General features: G+C 44.1%; 1 protein-coding gene across 2 annotated transcripts in view; it reads left to right on the forward strand.

Moving 5' to 3' along the window:
• The window catches only part of UPF3B (UPF3B regulator of nonsense mediated mRNA decay), a 183,662-nt gene that overhangs the window by 36,402 nt on the left and 124,742 nt on the right, over window positions 1-22,518 (forward strand). For both annotated transcript variants that reach the window (XM_086918550.1, XM_086918547.1), the window contains exons 2-3: window positions 4,737-4,843; window positions 5,153-5,259. In XM_086918550.1, coding sequence (XP_086774676.1) covers window positions 4,737-4,843; window positions 5,153-5,259 — 214 coding nt within the window. The remainder of the gene's footprint in view (window positions 1-4,736; window positions 4,844-5,152; window positions 5,260-22,518) is intronic.

Genomic DNA, 22,518 nt, shown 5'->3' on the forward strand with positions numbered 1-22,518 from the left:
CATTACCTGAGTTGCGATTTCGACTGGGCCCTGTATTTGTGTCTCTACAATACGATGTCTCCCAATGCAGATTATGATCAGTTTATGAGCCCCTTAGTTGCTCATGAATTGCTTTGTTCTGGTGGAGGGATTATGGCCTTTGCAGCGATGCTTGGAGTCCTGGGACGTTGGAATGTTTTCGCAGCGGCGCAAGATTTCTTGGCACGCAGCTCCATTGAAGAAACGCAGTTGCCCTCTGATGGTGCTAGAGGCTCCTGTAATTGAGGGACATGTATGTTCTTCCCCTTTGCTGAATTGTATGGATGAACTGTTTTCAGATGAGGACAGTGACTTCCTATTGGAGGCTGTTGCTACATATTTTGCATATGCGCTGTTGCTACATATTTTGCATATGCATTGTTGGAGTGAGATGTGTTATCGCTTTTCTCTCTCTCACATGACCGATGTCACATGTTTGACATCGGATATTTTTTTGAAAATTGTTTTTATTCGATTTCACTTTTTTCCACCCAGCCCTATATGCTTCAATGTTTCAGTTGCTAAAATTGACAATTTATGGACTTTGTTCCCATTTTTTCACTGTGGCAATTTGATCTTGGTTCTGACTATCGTTCTTGAACTCTGCTTTCCGAAATTGCCCCCTTTTTCTTATCCGTGCTCGGATCTAAGGAGGGTGTCATGGGGATGAGCCTTGCTTTTACACTGTGTTAAGTTGGCATGAGCTTATTTGAAGTTTAAACACCATTTTTCCTTTCTGCTGCCTTTGCACACGGCACACATTATTATAAATGTTTAGAGTTAAGCAGAGTGTTTTGCTTCACACAAGAATAATATGTTTTTCTATATTAGCAGCCTTGCTTGGTAGGCTTTGTCTGAACAGTGAGTGCCGAGGCCTTCAAGGTTATTTCAACACAGTGGTGGTTGTTCGGACTGATCAGCACATGTTCTAGACATAACATATATGCAGCTGTGGCCACCTCTGAATTTGGCGCGTTTAATAATGCACTGCGTGTGCATGATCCCAGGCACTTGGAAGAACATTCGCATGCAGAGAGCTGTTGCAGAAACCGATATGATCCATTTCTGCTAGGACCAGAGGTATGGGGCCGCCCTTGTAATCCCAAGAGACCTTCTGTAGATCTAAAATAACCTACTAGCAAGGGAGGGTGAGATATAGGTGTATTCTAACCCGTTTCCATTTAGCATTGTAATATGATTTCTCCCTTTGTATTTTATGGAATAGTAACTATGCTGATAATCTTGTTGCTTATAATATTTTTGCTTGTATTAGCTAAGATACTGCGCATGAGAACACGGCATTAGAAATAAATATTTCAAACTTGCTCGTGTCTCCTTTTACTCCCTGTTTTGGACTGGTATGAGAGTATAACGAAAGAGTGTTCATGTGTTCCACATTGCCTGAGGTATTCTAAGTCCATGTTCTGGGTTGTCTAATCATTGGGGTTATGGAAGAACCAATGAGACATTGATTGCTAGTCTGGTAGGGGATTTTGGCTACTAAGGTGAGTTTTGGTACACCCTAATTCACTGAGGTTCCAAGTCTCTATGCACAGTTCTGTGTATGAGCAGAATCCCTGCTACACCTCCTATGTATAATTTGTACTAAATTTCCAGCACATACCAACCAATGTTGAACCAGGGGTTATTTTGCATCGCATTGTGCTCTCTACCAAATATCAGGCAATATTGATGCACACTTTCAACTCCTTATTTTAGATCCTATGACTGTGTTTTCTAGGTACTCATCAGAATATTGTAGCTGTACAATACTGAATTAATTTGGGTGTCATCTTACTATGGAACACCAATGTAAAACAGAGGGTGCTTCATATAAAATAAGTTGCCAGCATCCAAAGATCATAATTCAACCTGGCCTTGCTGAAACTAGTCTCAAATAACAAGACGGGCATATGACTGTCAATCGGAAGCCCTAACCAGTGACAAATGCCATAGGCTCAGACTTGATCTACACTTTTTTGTTTTTTAAGTAACATTGTATCCTGCTGGACATAAAAATCATGCGTTTTTTTCCTATTCTGGACAATCACAAAAATGTCTTGATGGAATACACGTACTACCACACATTGGCGTTACTCGAAATGTGAGCTACACAACCCCCTGTATGGAAATTGGAAGGCCAAGAGCCAGTCTTCCATATATTCACCACATTGATGATACCCTAAAGGCCCTTAAAGCTTGTACCATGGTTATTGATGATAACACTGATATGACTATCATCTCTACTGACTACAGCACAACTAGCTCCCACTGCATCTCATCCTTATTTTCCATACACCATCACTTACTCCTGAACCAGACCCATTTGGGATGCGTGTTCTTTATAAATGCCTTCACTCCACCAGCTGGCAAGAAACCATACAGCATAATTGCAGCATAAAATTAAGTATTCTGGATCATTACATTGAACAAATTCCTCCTGCACTGATTAAAACCAAAATACTGTTAATGAGTAAACCTGCAGCCCACGGGCACCGCCTATAGATACAACCTGCCTCTCTCATCCAACCTTCTGGTCTAGTCCAGCTTCATCAAAACAGCACAGCACAGGCTGATGCTTCACAGAGGGATTCATGCTCTCAGATGCATGTTTCAAGTACGAGGTGCAATTACTCACCGCATACTTCTTTACTGCCACCCACTGACCAGAGTCCACATTTCTTACCCACTTCCTGAAATGAAATGCTTCTAGCAAATAGAAACGTTATCACATGCATTCAGGCATGCAAGCGGGTGCAGTCATTGACTGCACCCACCTCCAAAGGGATGTCTGGGGGGGGGGTCCATAGGACTCCCTTTACCTCCTGCAGACGGCTGCTCTCAGGAGGCACACTTTCAGTGCACCACCATTTAAATGGCACACTCATTGAGCCTCCTGAGGGCTTCTTTGCCTCTCCTCACTTGTGTGCAATACGGTGCGAGTACAGAGGCAAAGGAATCTACTCATTTGCATATGCCATGCCCCTATGCAAATGAGGGAGTGCCACCTTAAGTTGGCACTGGCGAGTTAAGTGCACCAGTGCTATCGGTATTACAGAAGGGGCTGCAAAAGTGTCTGTGGCTCCTTCTATGATACAAAGTGCCCCGGTGGCACTCAAAGTGGGCGCAAATGCCTGTTGCGCCACCTGGGCACATTGTGTAATACGGCCCCAGAAGTCTTCGCTCTCAGATTACACAAAATATCCTACTACCCCAGACTTTGATGACCTTAACCGCAGTCAAAGATAGATCTTAAGTTCAGAAGAATCCCATCCTAGTCATCTGGCCCATCTCGTACACATTGCATCAAAGCTGCCATCCTGAATGTTGGTCTGCAGCCCCTAATGCAACTTTGCTACCTTCCCTAATCCAAGACTTTGATCTTAGCACAATTGTATTCACTGAGGAGCGGGACAGCACCATAAGCAACGTATTTATCTAGGTGAAGACATCCTTCTCCAACATGTGTGATGTGCTTGCTTTTAACCAAGTTTGTAATTGTAATTGCATTTACATACTTAACTTCTGTCTTTTTAACAGTAAGTATGGCTGTACAAATTGGGTGAGGGGAGAACACTGATTATGGTAGTAGCTGCTGCCTTCACATTAACATGCCCCTGCTCCTCCCCTGGTAACACTCATGTTCCCTCTGCAAACCCTAAATGTACGATGGAAAGTGCACCTGACTTGCAGATTCCTGCAGTCTTCAGTTCCATTCTGTGGATCAAAATGTTTTCCCATATTACTAACTGTGAATCAGAATGATATTTTTATACCGTTAGAAGATGTGAGACATTTTCTGAAAAATGGCTCCAGCACTAAGCCAGGAGTAGTGCACATTTATGAGGGAGTGGTGAGATTACCCTTTTTAGCCCTTGGTAATAAAACAAAGACCTATTCACCTGATCATTAGATTTTTTTAATCTAACGTTGAAGACAGCCATTTGCATGCCTTCTTTTGAACACATACTGCATGTTGTGCTTCAAGGAATACACCATGGTCTACCCTCAGTGTATCACAGCTCTCTCATAAGCCCTTCCATCAATCATAGAGTAGAGAAATCCAAAGTCCCACATCACATTTCTACTACACTTCATAATTAAACAAACGTGCACCCCTTTAAGATAGGTCCTTGATTACTGATCTCCCCTTGGTGTTAAAACAAGGCTCCTAGTAAAAGGTTCTTTTATTTCTACCAGCTTTCCCAGTGCAAACTTATCTTTGATACAAATTACTCTCTACTTCAAGCTGCTACAGCCTCTACAGCTTCTCCGACTATGCCCTTCCAACCCACATTTCTTCCCCCAGTTGCAGCACAATCACACACCTAATCTTTCTTCAAAAAAGAAATGATCAGTATATGATTACCCTCCTTACAATAACGAGTGTGTGGTTGGGTCATTGAGTCTCGGATTGAACACTCTTTACTTGACACTGTGGATCATCTAGTCCAATGCTAATCAGTTGACTGCTCAAGCAAGAAAGCAAAAGCCCCATGTTTAAAACCGTTTGTCAAGAAAACAGATTGGTAATTTTGTGCATGAATTTATTTACCAATCCGCATTAATACACCACATTTGCTATGGATTAAACACTCTGAGATAGCTGTAAGAATGTGAAGTGCACTACCTCAAGCCCCTATAGAGCAATTACTATGCCTAACAATAAATGCTTTTCTTGCATGTTATGAATTTAATTTTTCTCGGTTTGTAATCAGGTGGTGATTCGTCGTCTGCCACCATCTCTCACTCAGGAACAACTTGAAGAACATCTCCAACCTTTACCTGACCATGACTATTTTGAATTTTTTGCCAACGATTCAAGGTAGTGTATGTTTAAGGGTAATAATGTGGATGTAAATTGATCTTTAGCCACTTCTTTTTATATAAACATCTATTACTTCTAACATAATTATCTAAGTTTGACTGAACCAAAAATGGGGGCTAAGGTGGCTGGAAAATTAAAAACGAGGAACACCTAAATTGTGTAATTTAATGAAGGGAGCTATTAATGACAAATGTTTCACATAGCAGGACAAACCTTGTGGCACATTTGCTTTTCATGTGTGAATGAATGAAGTAAGTGGCATTGCAGCCCCCAAATGTACAACTTTAATCATTTTTTTTCCTGCAGTTTGTTTCCTCACATGTTTTCTAGAGCATATATCAACTTTAAAAATCAAGATGATATTGTGCTGTTTCGCGATCGATTTGATGGATATGTTTTCATAGACCCTAAGGGTAAGTTGCATTTATGTTTCTTTTCATATGGTAGTAATGCAATGTTTAAATATGCTCTGTTTCTTCCTGGTTCCTTTCATTACAGTTTTTGCTTGACCTAGTTTGCTTTTTATTTATCAAATATGTAACATTTTTATAGTGAATGTCTTAATTTGTTTAGAAATGTATTGCTAAATTATACAGAACAGATGCTTGTGGATGTGTCTATGTCCTCCTTCTTTACTCTTTTTGTCTTTGCAACCTCCCTCCCTGCTCACCCAATCGTAGATAATTCTTAACACTATTTAGTAATGTCTAGCTTTAGCTGTTTATTTACATGCTGTGTAGGATTATTTTTTTTATCATAGCAAAATGCAGCTTGGGGGTTGAGGTGGGGGTGGGTAGGAGGATGTTACAAGTTAAATGTTTGTGATTATTGTAAATGCATACTGGTGACACAGCACTCGGTTATATTGGAGACGGCCACCTGCGTTTTTTTAATACTTAATAAATCAAGCAAGAGGTTATGATTATGATGCAAGCAATACCAACTTGAATAATATGAATGTAAAATGGCTTAAACATGTTGGAATGTAATAGAAAATGTGGAAAATCAATAAAGTATGTTTTAAAAAAATCATAGCAAAATGCAACCCTATCCTCAAATAAAGCTCAAGAAGGTCTTTACTTGACACTTGCAGCTTACAACCCCAGTGATCCTTTTTTGAAAGAAGACAATTGTCTGACTTGCCAAGTGTTGCATTTTAGCCAAAAAGAGGACGATTTTCTTAAAAGGAATTTTGAATTCGACCCTGGTCTCGTTATTAGAATTTGATTTGTGATGCTATTTAGACCCTGTAGCTGATCTGACTTGGCAGCTTTTTTGTTAGGATGTTGGCCCGTTGCTCAGAGCCTAAAGCTCTAGTGGTTCAATTGCTATCGAAGGCAGAACAGGCTTGTCACTGTGCCCATTTCATGGGTGGGAATTCCTATATCCAGAGGCCCAGGAAATATTTTTTGGGGTCAAGGACTAAAGGTCTTCATGTATATTTGTCCACTCGCTCTCACAATCGCACTGAAAGTTTACAGTGGTGCAGTAGGATTATAGGATTGTGGGAATACGTTTGATCTGCAGTAAAACAACATTAATTATTCAAAGTATTTGTTGTTAGCACGAGTACTGTTCAGAAGCTGTTCAGAAATATAGTGAACTGTAAACTCTGCTTGCATTATTGACCGTGGTTCCAATATAAAAACTTGAGTTGCGTTTGGTAATGATTCTAGAAAGCTTTTTGATTCTTTTCAGATGCATTCAGCAACATTTAGAATTTGCTTTTAAAATAAAATGTATCTAAAACAAATGTGCAACTTCATGAAAGTGGACAAAGCTTAGGCTGGTTTACTAAATCATGCAATTGTTAAGGACAACTTTAAATACAATTTCTCTGAGACTTCGTTAAATAAAATGTTAGATCAGGACTTGAAAAATCCTAAAAATGTTCCTAAACCTACAGGTCTAGTGACTTTAAAAATCTACTCGACCTATTTATAATGCCCATTACCCATAAACTGGTTTCAAATGATGTGATCCTGGGTGAGTATTTCAATTCCCTGAGATGCCATTTTCTTCATTATCACATATAAAGAGCACCTTCAAATACGCGAGTTCAGCATATCTGCTGTACAGAAAACATGTGTTTGATTTAACAGACTAAACTTTTCTCCATATATAATACAAATCTAGCCACACATAGGATGCACATGACCACTGACTTGCCTCAGTTCAAAACCGCATTGTCATCAGTGTGGGGGCAGAAATGTTTTCTCAAATCATGTTCGAAAACTGACACTTTTAATAAATGCATAACTGGTGAAAATAGCAGCACACTCATTTGCACACTCATTTGCAATCAACAGATTTTACATTGAAATGGCCACAATTTCCTATTGTGGTGGTTTTAAAATTATATAGTGGACAATGTCTGGAAATAGTTTCTGCAAATATGTCATTTGCACATCACCAAGTAGTGTTCCCGTTTTGCTCCTATGTAAATCTTTGTTTGCATCACACTTCTGAATAAAAAGTTAATTCATAATTCTTGGTCTATTTTTCAATACTTTTACTATTTATTTGCAAGTTGTTTAAATGTTGTTAGAAAACAACCCTGACATTTTACAGCCTTTTGTATCACAAATATTGTCAGATAACTCACTAGACAAAAAGCACTAATAAGAGAGATAAAATTAAACATCATTTTCCAGGAACAGATTAGCAGCAATTAGTAAAAAGACAAATTGATATTTGACCTGTCCTTAAACAGCCAGCACATTTGTCAAGACAAAAACAAGATTTCAAGGCGTTTTTATTGATCATTCACTTTTTGAATGAACAGAACACCTGTTCCTTTCAGCGTAAGTTAACTTGACAAGTAAATGCTGAAAATAGCTCCTGATAAAATCTCGTTTTCAACTGTGGAGTGGATTTTACGAGGCCTGTAAATGGAGAATTAGTGGCCAGTAAATCACAAGGGGCCTGAATTCTAAAGAAAGTAACAAACTGCACCCTCCGGTCTGAGACCATGCACATGAGTCACTAGAGTTACCAGAAATTTGCCTGGAAGCTTGCAACCTTTCGGGTTTCAAAACATACTCATAACAAATGTTTATAAATCACATTTACCAATGAGCAAATTTGCTCATGTGAAAATCCAAGTGCACATTCACTTTTTTTGTGGAAGGAACGTTCTGCTTCCTACCCTGAAAAACATTTTGTTCTTTCCCTTGTTAGGATTACATGACCAACTTTTTCCATGGCTTAAGGGGTTGGAGAGTATTGGTGAATACCCCTAAACATGTTTGTATGCAAACTCAGTGGGCATTTCAGCCCCTGTGAACAGATTTACTCGCAAGAAAAGCTTTGTGTACATAAATTATTTTATGAATTCAAAGCCAGCTTTTACATATGTGTAGGAAATCTGCCTTTTCTTCATGGGCACCCCATATTTTTCACCTTTTTCTGGACCCTCTTTTTTTTTTTGTTGTTGCTGGATTTCAAACTCTTACCTATGCTAAACCGGTGTAAAGAGCCTGTTCTACCCTTTAAACATGGTTAAAGTGGCTTACCCCTGAACTTGCCTATAAGTCCCTAGAATATGGTGTCGAAAATGTATCCAGGAACTGGAACTTAATTGCCACATGTGAGCCACATCACCTATTGTGCCGTCCATAGAGTGATACCTGTAAAACATGGCACCATAAGTGAGGCCTGGGCAACATTAAAGTGTCATGTTACTTCAGTGACTACCCCACTCTCCCTCCTGCCCCCCCCCCCCCCCCAGCTATTTTTCAATGGCAGAATTGTAGCTGGATCCTAAAGAATGGCAATCTCCAGATTATGAAATTTTATCTGGAACTCCTAACAGGAACTGGTTACCATAGTCATTCAAAGGCTATTTTTCATATTTTTGTAAAGTCAAATTCATCGGTGAATTTGGATTTTAATAAATAGTTCGAAAAAAAAGTAATTTTGAAAAGTTTCATTTTGAAAGTTGCCTTTTCCCTGACTGGAGCTCTTGGAGGGTAGTTTGTATTAGATCTCCAGCAACTGCCCAGCAGGGGCTTGAATCTAATGAGGAGTGAACACTCCGCCCTGAGCGCAATAATGACTTCAGCCTGTTGACAGAATGGACTGGGTGTGGGGCATTTGATGCTTATCAGCTCAGAGAGGACAATTGGGGGTGGGCCGTCATCGAGGAGGCAAGGTGCATTTTGGATTCGGGGGGATCAGTGGCAGTGATCCTCCTGGACCTTAGTGCAGCCTTTGACACAGTGAACCACCGTGTCCTGCTCCATCGGCTGGCCAGGGCGGGACTCGGGGGCACAGCGCTGGCCTGGTTAGAGTCATTCCTGTCGGGCCGCTCGTTTCAGGTCTGGGATGGCAGCTCCCGTTCTGACTCTCTTCCCCTGACAAGTGGGGTTCCCCAGGGTTCCTCACTGAGTCCTACCCTTTTTAATGCCTACATGGCCCCTTTGGAGGATGTAGTTGCCCCCTTCGGCATTAAGATTGTGAGCTACGCGGACGACACGCAATTGGTCGTCTCGCTCTCACATCTAGACCAATGCCTAGATAATCTTCTGCACTGCCTCCAGAAAATCCACCTCTGGATGTGCGAATCCTCACTCAAACTCAACGGGTCCAAAACAGAAGTTATGCTGATGGGCAAGAAATGGGCAACAATTCCACCATCCGTTTGGCCCGATACCATGGGTGAGGTGCCCGCCCCCAGAAAAGAAATTAAGAGTCTGGAGGTCTGGCTTGAACCGGACCTATCCATGAAAACCCAGGCTACTAAAACAGCCGGAACCTGTTTGGACTTATGCGGTCAGTCCGCAAGATCCTTCCTTTACTCCCCCCTCTATCCAGGAAACTCCTGGTTCAAGGACTTGTTCTTGCACGACTGGATTACAGCAATGCTGTCTATTTAGGAGCCCCTGAAGCCACTCTGGGCAAGCTGCAATGAACCCAAAATGCAGCTGCTCGGATGTTGATGGGCCTTCCCTCCAGATCCTCCGCCAGACTGGCACTTAAGGCACTCCACTGGTTGCCCGTGCGACAGAGGATCGAGTTCAAAGCTATGTGCATCGCTCACAAGCTCCTCAATGGACAAGGCCCTTCTATCCTAGGAGACATGGTTACCCTGTACAAAGCCTCGATCTCTGCGCTCGGACAATGAGCGACTGGCGAATATCCCCAAGTTTAGGAGGGCACGTACCGGCAGCCTCCCGCTGGAACTTGCTCCCCCGCAGTTTGCGATTGGAACCCTGCTACCTGCGCTTTCGCAAACAGCTCAAAACTCTGCTTTTCCCTAAATAAAAAGGTTTTTCTCCCCCTCTCCCCTCTCAGTCAACCTTACAGGTCTTATAGCGCGGGGATGCCTCCGGGTCACCAGGCGCTCTACAAATCTTTAAATAAATAAATAAAATTATAAATAAATTAATGTTCCAACTCAGCCCTTTATTTTCAGAGAAAAAGGCAAGTAATAGGTAATAAGCCTAATAAAACCAATGTACGTCGGCACTCTCCAAAATTATATCACTACTGACAGTAGTGTGACAAATTTACAATTCAAGAACAATGTGATTGCTCACAGGAAACCAGTCCAATCATTTGAACTTCTGCAAAATTCTATTTAATATCCAGTGACAATGTTTCATTAAATCCAATAGTCCAAATGCAATCCAAAACACAGACATATATTTTTTTGCAAAGATCTTGATATCACTAGATGATGCACGGAGGTCATGTTCATAAAGCCTCCCTGTTGGCAACGATGGAAACAGCTGACACGTGTTTCGTTATGATTGTAACTTCTTCAAGGCTTATTGTTTAAGAAAATGTAGGTCCAAACGATTTAGATAGTCCATGTGCAAATATCTTGCTGTATATGAAACAAAATTGGGAGACCATTTGAAGATGTGCTTATCTCTGGCCAGTCGCGGACGATGTCCCCACAAGAGAAGATGTATTTGGAAATGAAGGATCCAGTGTTTATCCTCTCATAGTTAAAGTGTAGCCTCTGGAAAAATCCCCAATAGGTGCAAAGTTCCTGAATGGAGAACGAATAGTTTCTTACCTGTCGGTGTTATTTTAGCATCGTGAAGATCTTTTCTGGATTCACTATGCTGTGCATTGTTCCGTGGTCTAGTGGTTGGGTCCGGAATCGTAGTTTTTTTTTTTTTTCGTAGCCCAGATGGACGTCGACGTCCCACCTTTTGGTGTCCTTCCTGTGACGTCGGCACGCTTTCTACAGAAGCGCCCACCCTTGGGCGCCATCTTCGGATTCTTTTTTTCTCGTTTGTGTTCTGTTTCCGAATCCATGGCAATGTTCAAGTAAGTTATTTACCCGCTTTGACTGTTAAGTAGTCTGTTTCAGCATTGTCCTTGTGTATACCTTGTTTATACCACCTCTTTCTCCAGCCTCCTCTTTCTGGCGGAGGTGGGTGGGTTCGCTAGTGAATCCAGAAAGATCTTCAAGCTGCAAAACTACACCGACATGTGAGAAACTATTCGTTTTGCAGTGTGAATCTTTCTGGATTCACTATGCTGTGCATAGACTTTGTAGCAGTTTGTTACTTTTGTGGAGGCTGGGTGGAAGATGAGCGTTGGCTGTTGAATATATGTTGAAGCACTTTCTGTCCTACTTGTGCTTCCTTGTTCATCTGTATATCCACACAGTAGTGCTTTGTGAAGGTGTGCACTGAATCCCATATTGCCGCCAGGCATATGTCTTGAATGGGTGTGTTAGCCAGGAAGGCTATAGTAGCTCCCTTTTTCCTGGAGGAGTTGGCTTGTGGCCCCTCTGCTAGTTCCTGTCCTGCCCACTTGTGGCAGAATTGTATGCTTTGCACGATCCATCGTGCAATGGTTCCCTTAGTTACTGGTTTTCCCATGAAACTGTTTGTGAAGGACACAAAGAACTGTTTTGTTTTCCTGTGTTCCTTAGTTATTTCTATGTAGTGCATGACTGCCCTTATGGCGTCCAGAGTGTGCAGTGCCTTTTCTGCGCTTGTTGCTGGTTTCTGGAAGAAACTTGGAATTTGTATCGTGTGGTTGATGTGGAACCCTGACACCACCTTTGGCATAAAGTGTGGGTCCGTTCTCATCACTACCCTATCATTGTGAATTTGGATGTAGGGTTCCTGTTGCGTTAGCGCTTGTAGTTTGCTCACCCTGGGCAGCGAGGTGATTGCCACTAAGAATGCTGTTTTCATAGTTAGCATTTGTAGGGAGGCCTTATGAATTGGTTCAAAAGGCGCTTTCAGGAGTTCAGTTAGGACTAAATTAAGGTTCCATGCTGGTGGTGGCAACCTCTTTGGCGGTGCGATCCTCTTTGCCCCTTCCAGGAATCTCTTTACTACCAGTGATGTAAAGAAGCTCTTGCCTGTTTCTCCTCTTGTGTAAGCGACTATCGCTGCCAAGTGTAATCTTAGTGAGGATGAGCTCAATTTTGTTTCGAGCAGGTGCGTGAAGTATTTAAGCACTGTTGATTCCTTTTGTCATCTTTTTGTGTAGCTTTTTCTTTCTGCACCATAGTGTGAACCTCTTCCATTTTGCCACATAGCACCTTCAGGTGCTGGGCCTTCTTGACTCTCTTAGTACCCTGAGGGTGCTCTCCGGTAGTTTTAGATGTGCAAATTCTATGTCTTCAGGAGCCATGCTGCTAGGCTGAGGCTCTTTGGTTCTGGGTGCAGCACCTCTCTGTTTGGCATGGAGAGTAGATCTTTTCTTTTCCCGAATTTGTGGGGTGTACTCTGTGTCATCTCCATTATCTGTGAGTACCATGTCTGCCTGGCCTATTGGGGTGCGACCAGTATCAGGGTCATATTGCTGGTTCTGCACTTGCTGAGTACTTTGTGTATCAAAGGAATCGGCGGAAAAGCGTAAGCAAATGTTTTCGACCAGCTTATCTATAGGGCATTCACCAGGGACACTTACCCTGGTTGCCTGGATGCGAAGTTTCGGCATTTTGCATTGTGGCGTGTTGCAAACAGGTCTATTGACGGTGTTCCCAACCTGCCGAACAGCTTCCTTGTTTCCTGTGCATTGAGCTCCCATTCGTGGGATTGCCGATGTTTGTCTGCTGAGGCAGTCCGCTTCCACATTGTCCTTCCCTGGTAGGTGTATGGCTAGCAGGTCTATTTTGAGTGGGATGGCCCATCTCCATATTTTCTGTGCTAGTTTCGATAGCGGGGCTGATTGTGTTCCTCCCTGCTTGTTGATGTAGAACATCTCTGTTGTGTTGTCTGTTTGGATCAACACTTTTGTCGTACAGCTTCGTCTGGAAGGCCTTTATTGCGAGAAAAACGGTCTTCAGTTTCAAGTAGTTGATGTAATTGACCGCATTCGCTGGTGTCCACAGACCCCTCACTCTGAGTTTTGCCATGTGTGCTCCCCATCCCTACTGGGATGTGTCTGTGGTGATGGTCACCGTTGGGGTCGGTGGTGTTAGAGGCCTCTCTTCTGTTATGTTCCCCTCTTCCCACCATGATAACTCTTCTTGCACTGAGTGCGTTACAACCACTAGATCTTCCCAACGACCTGTAGCTTGTGACCATTGGTCCTCTAGCCATTCCTGGAATGGTCTCATGTGGAGCCGTACGTTTGGCACTAGATGTATGCATGAGGCCATTATACCCATTATTTTGCTCCCTGTCAGTTCGCCCCTTCTGGTGGAGGTGCGTCTCCTTCAGCAGTGCCAGTGTTCTCTTTTCGCTGGGGAACACCTTGTTCTGTAAGGTGTTGATCTGTGCTCCCTGGAAGATTTTTACTTGCTCTGGTTTCACTGAGGATTTCCCCCAGTGGATGGAGAATCCAAGGGCCATTAGTGTGCAGGTCACTCGCTGTGCTTGCTCTTTGCATGTCTTGTATGAACTTACTTTTATTAGCCAATTGTCCAGATAAGGGTAAACGTGGATCCCTTCCCTCCTTAGGTGCGCTGCGACTGCTGGGAGGCACTTTGTGAAGACCCTTCGGACGGATTTTAGTCCGAAGGTTAGGGTCGTGAACTGGTATTGATCTTTCTTGATGGTAAATTTCAGCAGATGTTTGTGCCCCCTGTTCATTGGGATGTGGAGGTAGGCATCCTTGAGGTCTATGGTGACCATGAAGTCTCCGCTTTGTATGTGAGGAAGTACCTCTTGTAGGGACGTCACCTTGAATTTTTGCGTTTTTATATATTTGTTTAGGAACCTTAGGTCCAGGATGGGTCTCATTGTTTCGTCCACCTTTGGTACCAGGAAGTAAGTTGAGTATACTCCCCTGTTCCTTTCTCTGTAAGGTACCCTTCTTCTTCTTGGTCTTTTGTTTGGCGGTGTTCTTTCCAACTCTATGCAATACCCGAACTGAATGATGTTGAGTATCCATTTGTCTGTGGTTATTTTCTTCCACTCCTGGAAGCAAAGGTTTATTCTTCCTCCCACCTGTGTTACATGCTCGCTGATGTCTAGTCAGTGCAACTCCTTATTGTTGTAGCTGTTCTCCACCCTGGGAGTTTTTGCATGGGTGCGCACCTGTTGCGTGACAGTCACTTAGAGCTGTGTTGTTGTCCCCCTCTTCTTTTCTGTCCACGTCCATTCGCCCTCCCGCGAAAGGACTGGCCCCTTTGCTGGTATTGCCTGGGTTGTTTCTGTTGCCCTTGTTGTGTTTGGGTGTTGCCCTGGTGGGACTGCTGGAATGCCTGGTGCGACGTGCCTGGCTGGTTTCCCCCTCTCCCGTTATATGTCTACGTGACGGGGTGCCCCTCCTTGCTCCTCTGAATTGCAAGGCCCCCATGGATCTTGCAGTTTCGTTCTCTTTTTTCAGTTGAGTGAGCTTTTCATCCACTGGTGCCCCGAACAGTGTCTCTCTGTTGAACGGGGTGCTCAGAAAGTTGTGTTGCATCTCCGGCTTGAAGCCGGAGATCCTGAGCCAGGCTGGTCTGCTCTCCGTGATGCCCAGCATCATTAGTCTGCTGGACGTGTCCGCTCCGTCCAAGGCAGTTTTGAGGCAAGAATTCGTGAAGCCCTCTGTTGGCATTTGTGTGGGAAGTGCTTAAGTAACTGGCCCAGCTCGTCCAGGATTTGGTACTGGTGCCTGTTCAGCAGAGCGTTGGAATTCACCATGCGCCAGTGTATTGCGGCATTCCTCAAAATTTTTCTGCCCGTCAGGTCCATCCTTCTGCTTTCCTTGTCTGGGGGCGGCCCTGAAGTAGTTGGCACATTGGCCCTCTTCCTTGCGGTCGCCGCAATGATGGAGTCTGCAGTGTCCGATCCCTGAATGTAGGGCGGGTCCTTGGAGGAGTGCTTGTACTTCTTCTCCGTTCTGGGAGTGACGGACTTGCAAGTTGCAGGCTCCTTGAAAGCTCTCCCCTGTGCCTTGATGCTTTCGAGCATGGGTAGATACTTGCTCAGAGTTTGTGTTGGTAGCACTGTTTCCAGGAGGAAATCCGCCTTGGGCTTTTCCTCGTCGAGTTTCACCCTGAAGGCTGTTGCTGCGTTTCTGATGACTGCATTGTATATTCCAATGTCATCAGGTGGCGAGGGCTTCGACGGATATGTGTCGACGCCTTCCTCTGGACTCTCGGTGTCGAGGTCCTGCCACTCCAGGTCCTGTGTCTCCGAGGATGCCGAGCCGAATGTTGTCCTCTGGTCGTCATCTGCCTCCTCCTCGTAGTAGGGGGCTTCCTCTTCTGGATCTTCCAGTGGTTCTTGGGTTTCAGATGCTCCTTCAACGTCGTATTCCTCTTCCTCGTCCATCTCGACGACCAATGGCTTTGGTTTTGACGGAATTACAAAGCTCTTCATCCTTTCGTCGAATTCTCTCTTTCGCTGCAGAATGTTCTCCATCTCGGCCTCGAGCCGTCTCTTCTTCTCCATTTGGACAGCCTGTTCAGCGTCAAATGGTTCTGCCGTTCTCTTCGGCGGATACGACGGCGCCGAGATGGGCTTCGGGTCTTTTATCGGCACCGAAGTGTTCTTCGGGTCCTTTTCTTTCGGCGTCGAACGTTCCCTTTCGGGGACGCTCTTCGTCCTTGGCTGTTCGCCGGTCTACGGCGCCTGGGAGTCCTTCTCGGAGGATCCGCTGGGCCTAGGTGCAGCCGCGTACGCCTAAGCTTCAGGCGCTGGTGCTTTCGAGGGCTTGCCCTCTTGTTTTCGAGAGTCTGGTTCAGACTGTCGAGTCTTTCGGGGCTTTAGGGGCCGTCGAGTCTCCTACCTTTTTAGGAGTCTTCTTATCGGTCTCTACGACTGTGTAGTCGTCGTCTTCTCCGGCGATGTTGACTTCCTAGTCGGTCGAGAGCCCCAGGTCTCGAAGGGACTGTGGCTGGCCCTTGCCCTGCATGCTAAAGTTAGCTCTAACCCGGAGAGTCTTCGGCGTGAAGGCGGAGCAGACGTGGCAGTCCTTGCTCTCGTGGTAGACCGGTAGGCAGAGGTTGCAAACCGGGTGCTGGTCCTCCTGCGCGTATTTGTGGTGGCAGTTACGGCAGAATTTAAACGGAGTGTTGTCCATGTCTTGCGTTCAGGGGGCCTCCTGAGCGCGCGTTCTCTGTCGGGCGTCAAGGTCCTCTAAGTTCTCCTTCTCCTTCTCCTTCCTCGTCCCCTTCGATGGTGTAGTCTCTTGTCGTCTTCACAATCCTCTTCGTCCAGAAACTGGCTTTTGGCTTGTTCTTTTCTCCAAAACTCTGAAGCCCTCTCAGGAATGATCCAGACCCAACGGCAGAAAAAAGAATCTGAAGATGGCGCCCAAGGGTGGGAGCTTCCGCAGGAAGCGTGCCCATGTCACAGGAAGGACACCAAAAGGTGGGACGTCGACGCCCACCTGGGCTACGGAAAAAAAAAAAAGACTAAGATTCCCGACCCAACCACTAGACCGGGGAATAATGCACAGCATAGTGAAGCCAGAAAGATTCACGCTGCAAAAATACGATTTAGGGAAGGATGGGTTTAGTTATAGTCCTCCCTCCGTAGGTAACATTACTCTCTAGATTGTGTGTGACTCCCACTTGGAATTGGTGACTGGTATGTAAAAGCACAGTAGCGTTTGTGTAGCAGCCTTGTCAATAACAAGGAGAACATGCTGGCTATGATAAGCCACTCTATATGTGGCGTGGTGGCCACATCACAGCGTTGTGTCCGCTGACAAGCAGTAAGTCATTTACCTGTAATCCCAGTTCTCTTCCAGGGGTATACACATCAAAGTTATAAGCACTGAATAATGCCAGCCCACGTACGGGTACCCGGCAGCATATACAACAAGCATTTACAATGCAATGGTCTCTGCAATATTATAGGTAGAGCTATTGGCATTGCTTATTATTTTTTTATTTTATTTTTTTTATCCCTAAGTAAATGTTATTGTCATTTCTATTGTCAATAGCCTAAGTGTTTGCATATGTGTTGCATATTGCATTAGACATATTGCATTAGCAGAGAGAGAGTGAGGTAGCGAGATAGAGAGGTATTGAAATAGAGAGTGAGAGATGTAGTGAGAGAGTGAGATAGATAGAGAGTGAGGTAGTGATGGAGTGATGTTGTGAGGTAGTGAGATAGAGAAAGATTGATGTATTGAAAGAGAGAGTGAAGTAGTGAGTGTTAGTGATGTTGTGAGGTATTAAGATAGAAACAGTGTTGTAGTGAGAGTGAGGTAGTGAAAGAGAGAGTGTAAGTGACTTAGTGTATTTGAGAGTGAGGTAGTGAGATGGAGTGAATTAGTAATTTAGAAAGAGCGAGTGAAGTTGTGAGGTAGTGAAAGAGTGATGTAGTTATTTTTTGAGTTTGTGGTGAAATAGTGAGGTCGTGAGAGTGAGATAGAAATAGATAGTGATGTAGTGATAAAGAGGTAGTGAGATAGAGAGAGAGAGTGAATTTTGAGTAGTGTGTTGGAGTGAGAGATAGTTCCTGTTGTAGTGATATTGTGTTGCTGTGAGAGAGAGTTGAGTAGTGAGTTAGAGAGTTAGTGAGAGAGTATAGTGAGAGATAGTGAGGTAGTGACAGATAGTGAGGTAGTGACAGATAGTGAGGTGGTGACAGATAGTGAGGTGGTGACAGATAGTGAGGTGGTGACAGATAGTGAGGTGGTGACAGATAGTGAGGTGGTGACAGATAGTGAGGTGGTGACAGATAGTGAGGTGGTGACCGATAGTGAGGTGGTGACCGATAGTGAGGTGGTGACCGATAGTGAGGTGGTGACAGATAGTGAGGTGGTGACAGATAGTGAGGTGGTGACAGCTAGTGAGGTGGTGACAGATAGTGAGGTGGTGACAGCTAGTGAGGTGGTGACAGCTAGTGAGGTGGTGACAGCTAGTGAGGTGGTGACAGCTAGTGAGGTGGTGACAGCTAGTGAGGTGGTGACAGCTAGTGAGGTGGTGACAGATAGGGATGTAGTGAGAGTGTTAGTGACAGTTAGGGAGAGAGAGAGAGTGACGTAGTGAGAGGTGTGGGGGAAGAGAGTGGTGTGGTGTGGGGGAAGAGAGTGGTGTGGGGGAAGAGAGAAAGCAACACAGAAAGCAAACACAAAAGAGAGAATATAAGCAAAAATTACAATATGGCTTACCTGCCGATCCTTGCATCTCGGAGAAAGCGGGAAAGGCACTACTGCAAACGGAGCGCACAGGACACGGACACACCAGGAAAAGGGTTCCATACACTACGGGATGGTGACGCTGACAAATAGGACAGGACAAACAGCACACAGGGAAACACAGAAAGCAAACACAAAAAGAGAGAATCTAAGCCAAAAAATACAAAATGGCTTACCTGCTGGTCCTTGCACCACGGAGAAAGCCGGACAGCCACAACTGCAAACAGAGCTCACAGGACACGGGCACACCGGGAAAAGGGGTCCATACACGACGGGATGGTGACGCTAACAAACCGGACGGGACAAACAGGACACAGGGAAACATAGAAATCAAACACTAAAAGATAGAATATAAGCAAAAATTTCAAAATGGCTTACCTGCCGTTCCTTGCATCACGGAGAAAGCGGGAAAGCCACTACTGCAAACGGAGCGCACAGGACACGGACACACCGGGAAGACAAATAGGACGGGACAAACAGCTCACAGGACTCATAGGACGGGACAAACAGCTCACAGGACACAGGGAAACATAGAAAGCAAACACAAAAAGAGAGAATGTAAGAAAAAATTACAAAATGGCTTACCTGCCGGTCCTTGCATCACGGAGAAAGCGGGACAGCCACTACTGCAAACGGAGCGCACAGGACACGGACACACCGGGAAAAGGGGTCCATACACGACGGGATTGTGATGCTGACAAATCGGACGGGACAAACAGCACACAGGACACATCGGACGGGACAAACAGCTCACAGGACACAGGGAAACATAGAAAGCAAACACAAAAGAGAATGTAAGCAAAAATTACAAAATGGCGTAACTGCCGGTCCTTGCATAACGGAGAAAGCGGGACAGCCACTACTGCAAACGGAGCTCACGGGGAAAAGGGGGCCATACACGACGTGATGGTGACGCTGACAAATCGGACGGGACAAACGGGACACATCGGACGGGACAAACAGCTCACAGGACACAGGGAAACACAGAAAGCAAGCACCAAAAAATCGGACAGGACAAACAGGACACATCGGACGGGCCAAACAGCTCACAGGACACAGGGAAACACAGAAAGCAAACACAAAAAAAGAGAGAATGTAAGCCAAAAAAACAGGAAGCCAGCCAATGGGAGAGAGGCAAAAACAGAGGCGGGACAAATAGTCCACACTAAGAAACGTTAAATCTTGGTACCTCGACCTACAAATACACATATATGTATGTTTAGCTAAAAAAGTATGGAGTACCTTCAAATAAAAAAAAAAAATATATATATATATATATATATATATATATATATATATATATATATATATATATCTCTTCATACCATGCTTCACTATAAAAGACGGCGCTGACTCCGTGAATCTTAATCCAAACTTTTATTCTTGATCAGTTTCTGCTCAGACGCGTTTCGGCGTTACCGCCTTGTTCACTACATCTGCCATTGTGTTGAGGGCATACATATATACACAGAAACATGGGTGTGTCACTTAAATAGTGTTGACGGGTTCAAACCAGATATTGCCATGGTTACATTTTGGCATTTGGTTCATAGACATAAACAAGTGCATGACTTGCACTTTGGACCTGTGACGTTAGTCTTTTCACACTTTTTTTGTATTTACAGAGCATGTTTAGAAAACATTTTGCATTTACTTGTTATGACACCAAATAACCGTGTTCATATTATTGTGACCTTCTCGTCATGCAGCATGTTAATATTGTCACAGTCGCATTAAGGTCATCTAGAATACATGTGATATAAACAGTGATAGAAAAGAAGTTTACACAATGTGCTACATGATCCCATAGGTCCCTGCCATTAGTGTTCCGATATTTAGGTCCTGCTGTAGTTGGCCACTCGGTTTGCCTGTATATTATTTCCCCGCTTTGTGAAAGTTCGGGGAAGCCGTTGTCCTGTGCATGGAGAACTTGACAGTTCCCTAAGTGGATTGTGAGCGTGGGACATATTGTCATCTAGTCATATAACCTCAGGTGAGTGGATGTGAAGTGTGGCGCTAATGTGAATGGCAGTGTATGAGATGCGCAAAAGCAATCTCTCTCGTTCGCTGAGGCATCGTTATTGAGCGCGAACTCGTGTATGTATGTGTTGTCATGTTGAACTTGAACTTGACTGCAGTAGCAAGTGCTCTAATCAAGTGTTGGTCCCAAAATTTATTGCGGCCAGGCATGGCTTATGTACACTGAGTGAATGACATATTTGTGGATGTCTGACAGGCTTAGTGAGGAGCGCGTAACATGCAGTAGCGTTACAACCGCTCTGCTTGTTGGTTAAGGTGACTAAGTAGTCTTAGAATCCCGTTGTGTGGATGGGAATTTGGCCTAAGGTAGTAGCCAGGACCTAAACACAAAATCATAAAATGTCTCTGCTCTAAGTAGAGTGTGTGGTTCAGGGAGCTGGGTGTAGTTTTGTGTTTTGTGCTGGTGTATGTGGTTGATATTACTAAAATGGTGATGTGCTCTTCTGACGTGTTGTCATGTCATTTGTGTGTTACTTGTGCCCCATGTGAAAACCCGTGAGTTGTCTAGTACGTGAACTGCAGATGTTAACGAATGGTACTAGGGGAGAGGAAACAGACAGATGGTCTTAGAGGTGAACACTTAAGGCTTCGTCCGCATTCAAACCGAATGGGATCTTGGAATTCAAGAGTATTATGTACCTTGACTCCAAGCGGCGTAACGCCAATGGGCGGTTACCTCCTCTTATGTTTTTTGGAATGCTGTCAATGACAAAGTATTGGATATTGTCTGCATTTCCATTGTGTGTCTCATGAATGTGCCTAGCTACTGGGTACGTTTGGTCATTATTTGCAATTGCTCGTAAGTGCTGTAGTATGCGCACATGGGCTGGATGGATTGTGGATCCTACGTATCTCTTACCACATGTACACACCAAAACCTATACCGCAAAGTCTGTTTTGCATGAGAAAGAGTCCCTCAGCATGTATGGTTTGTTTCTAAACGGCACATGAACCTTTTTAGTATTCACGCCGTGTGTACATGCCTTACATTTGCTGCACTTTTTGAAACCTTTTTGGGAATCTAGCCAATTTTTTGTCTTTTTGAGTGCTGGTGCGTTGCAGACAATTTCATTTCTCATTGATTTTGCCTTTCTGAATGTCATCAAAGGATTTTTTCCCACTGTCTCACCTATGCTTGCATCACAGCGAACTAGAGGCCAATGTCTCCTCAGGATTTTTCGGAGATTATTGTGGTATCTGTTGTACCCGGTGATTAGTCTCGGGGGATTTTTTCCTTTGCGGTCAGGTTCTTTGTCCTCAACTTTTGGGAAAATTAGATCTTTTCTGTTTTTGGAACTACACTTGGCTTCTGCCCTCTGGCATGTGCTTTCTGTGTATCCCCTCTTTCTGAGTCTTTTGAACAGATCTTGTTTGGCACTAGTTAGTCCTTCAGTGGTGCTGCAGTTTCGTGTCATCCTGAGACACTCAGCATAGGGAATTGACTGTTTCAATGGTGTTGGGTGGAAACTGTGTGCGTGCAATAGGGCATTCCATGCAGTCGGTTTCCTGTATGTGCGTGTCTATCTTATTACTTTGCACATACAGTTCTAGATCTAGGAATTGGATAGTTACGGCACTGGTGTTACATGTGAATTTTAAATTAAGCATGTTATCATTCAAGTCCAAAGCAAATCTTTCTGCATCCTCGACACTGCCCTGCCATAGAATAAAAATGTCATCGATGTATCTTTTGTACATCACCACATTGTTTTGCAAGGTCTCTGAGTGTTGTATTTTCAGTACCCGCTCCTCCCACCAGCCCATATGAATGTTCGCATAGCTGGGGGAGAAGCAAGTTCCCATGGCCGATCCCTGAAGCTGTTTGTAGTGCAATCTGTCAAAGATAAGTGTTATTAGTCAGGCACCACTCGGCCATTTCTAGCAACATCTTCGTGTGGTTATACAGTTCAATTGGTCTTTTTCCCAGATAGTATTCCATGGCTTTGAGACCATCTCTGTGTCTGATGCTGGTGTACAGCGATTGTACATCTAATGTCATGAAGTGGTAGTCATGTTGCCATTCTATATTGAAAATCTTTGACAGAAAGTCACCTGTATCCTTGACATAGGCAGGGAGTTTTTTGACTTATGGCTGTAAATATATATATATTATTCACTGAAAAAAC

Source organism: Lissotriton vulgaris, chromosome 4_1 (assembly GCF_964263255.1).
Source record: "Lissotriton vulgaris chromosome 4_1, aLisVul1.2, whole genome shotgun sequence".
Classification (NCBI taxonomy): Eukaryota; Metazoa; Chordata; class Amphibia; order Caudata; family Salamandridae; genus Lissotriton; species Lissotriton vulgaris.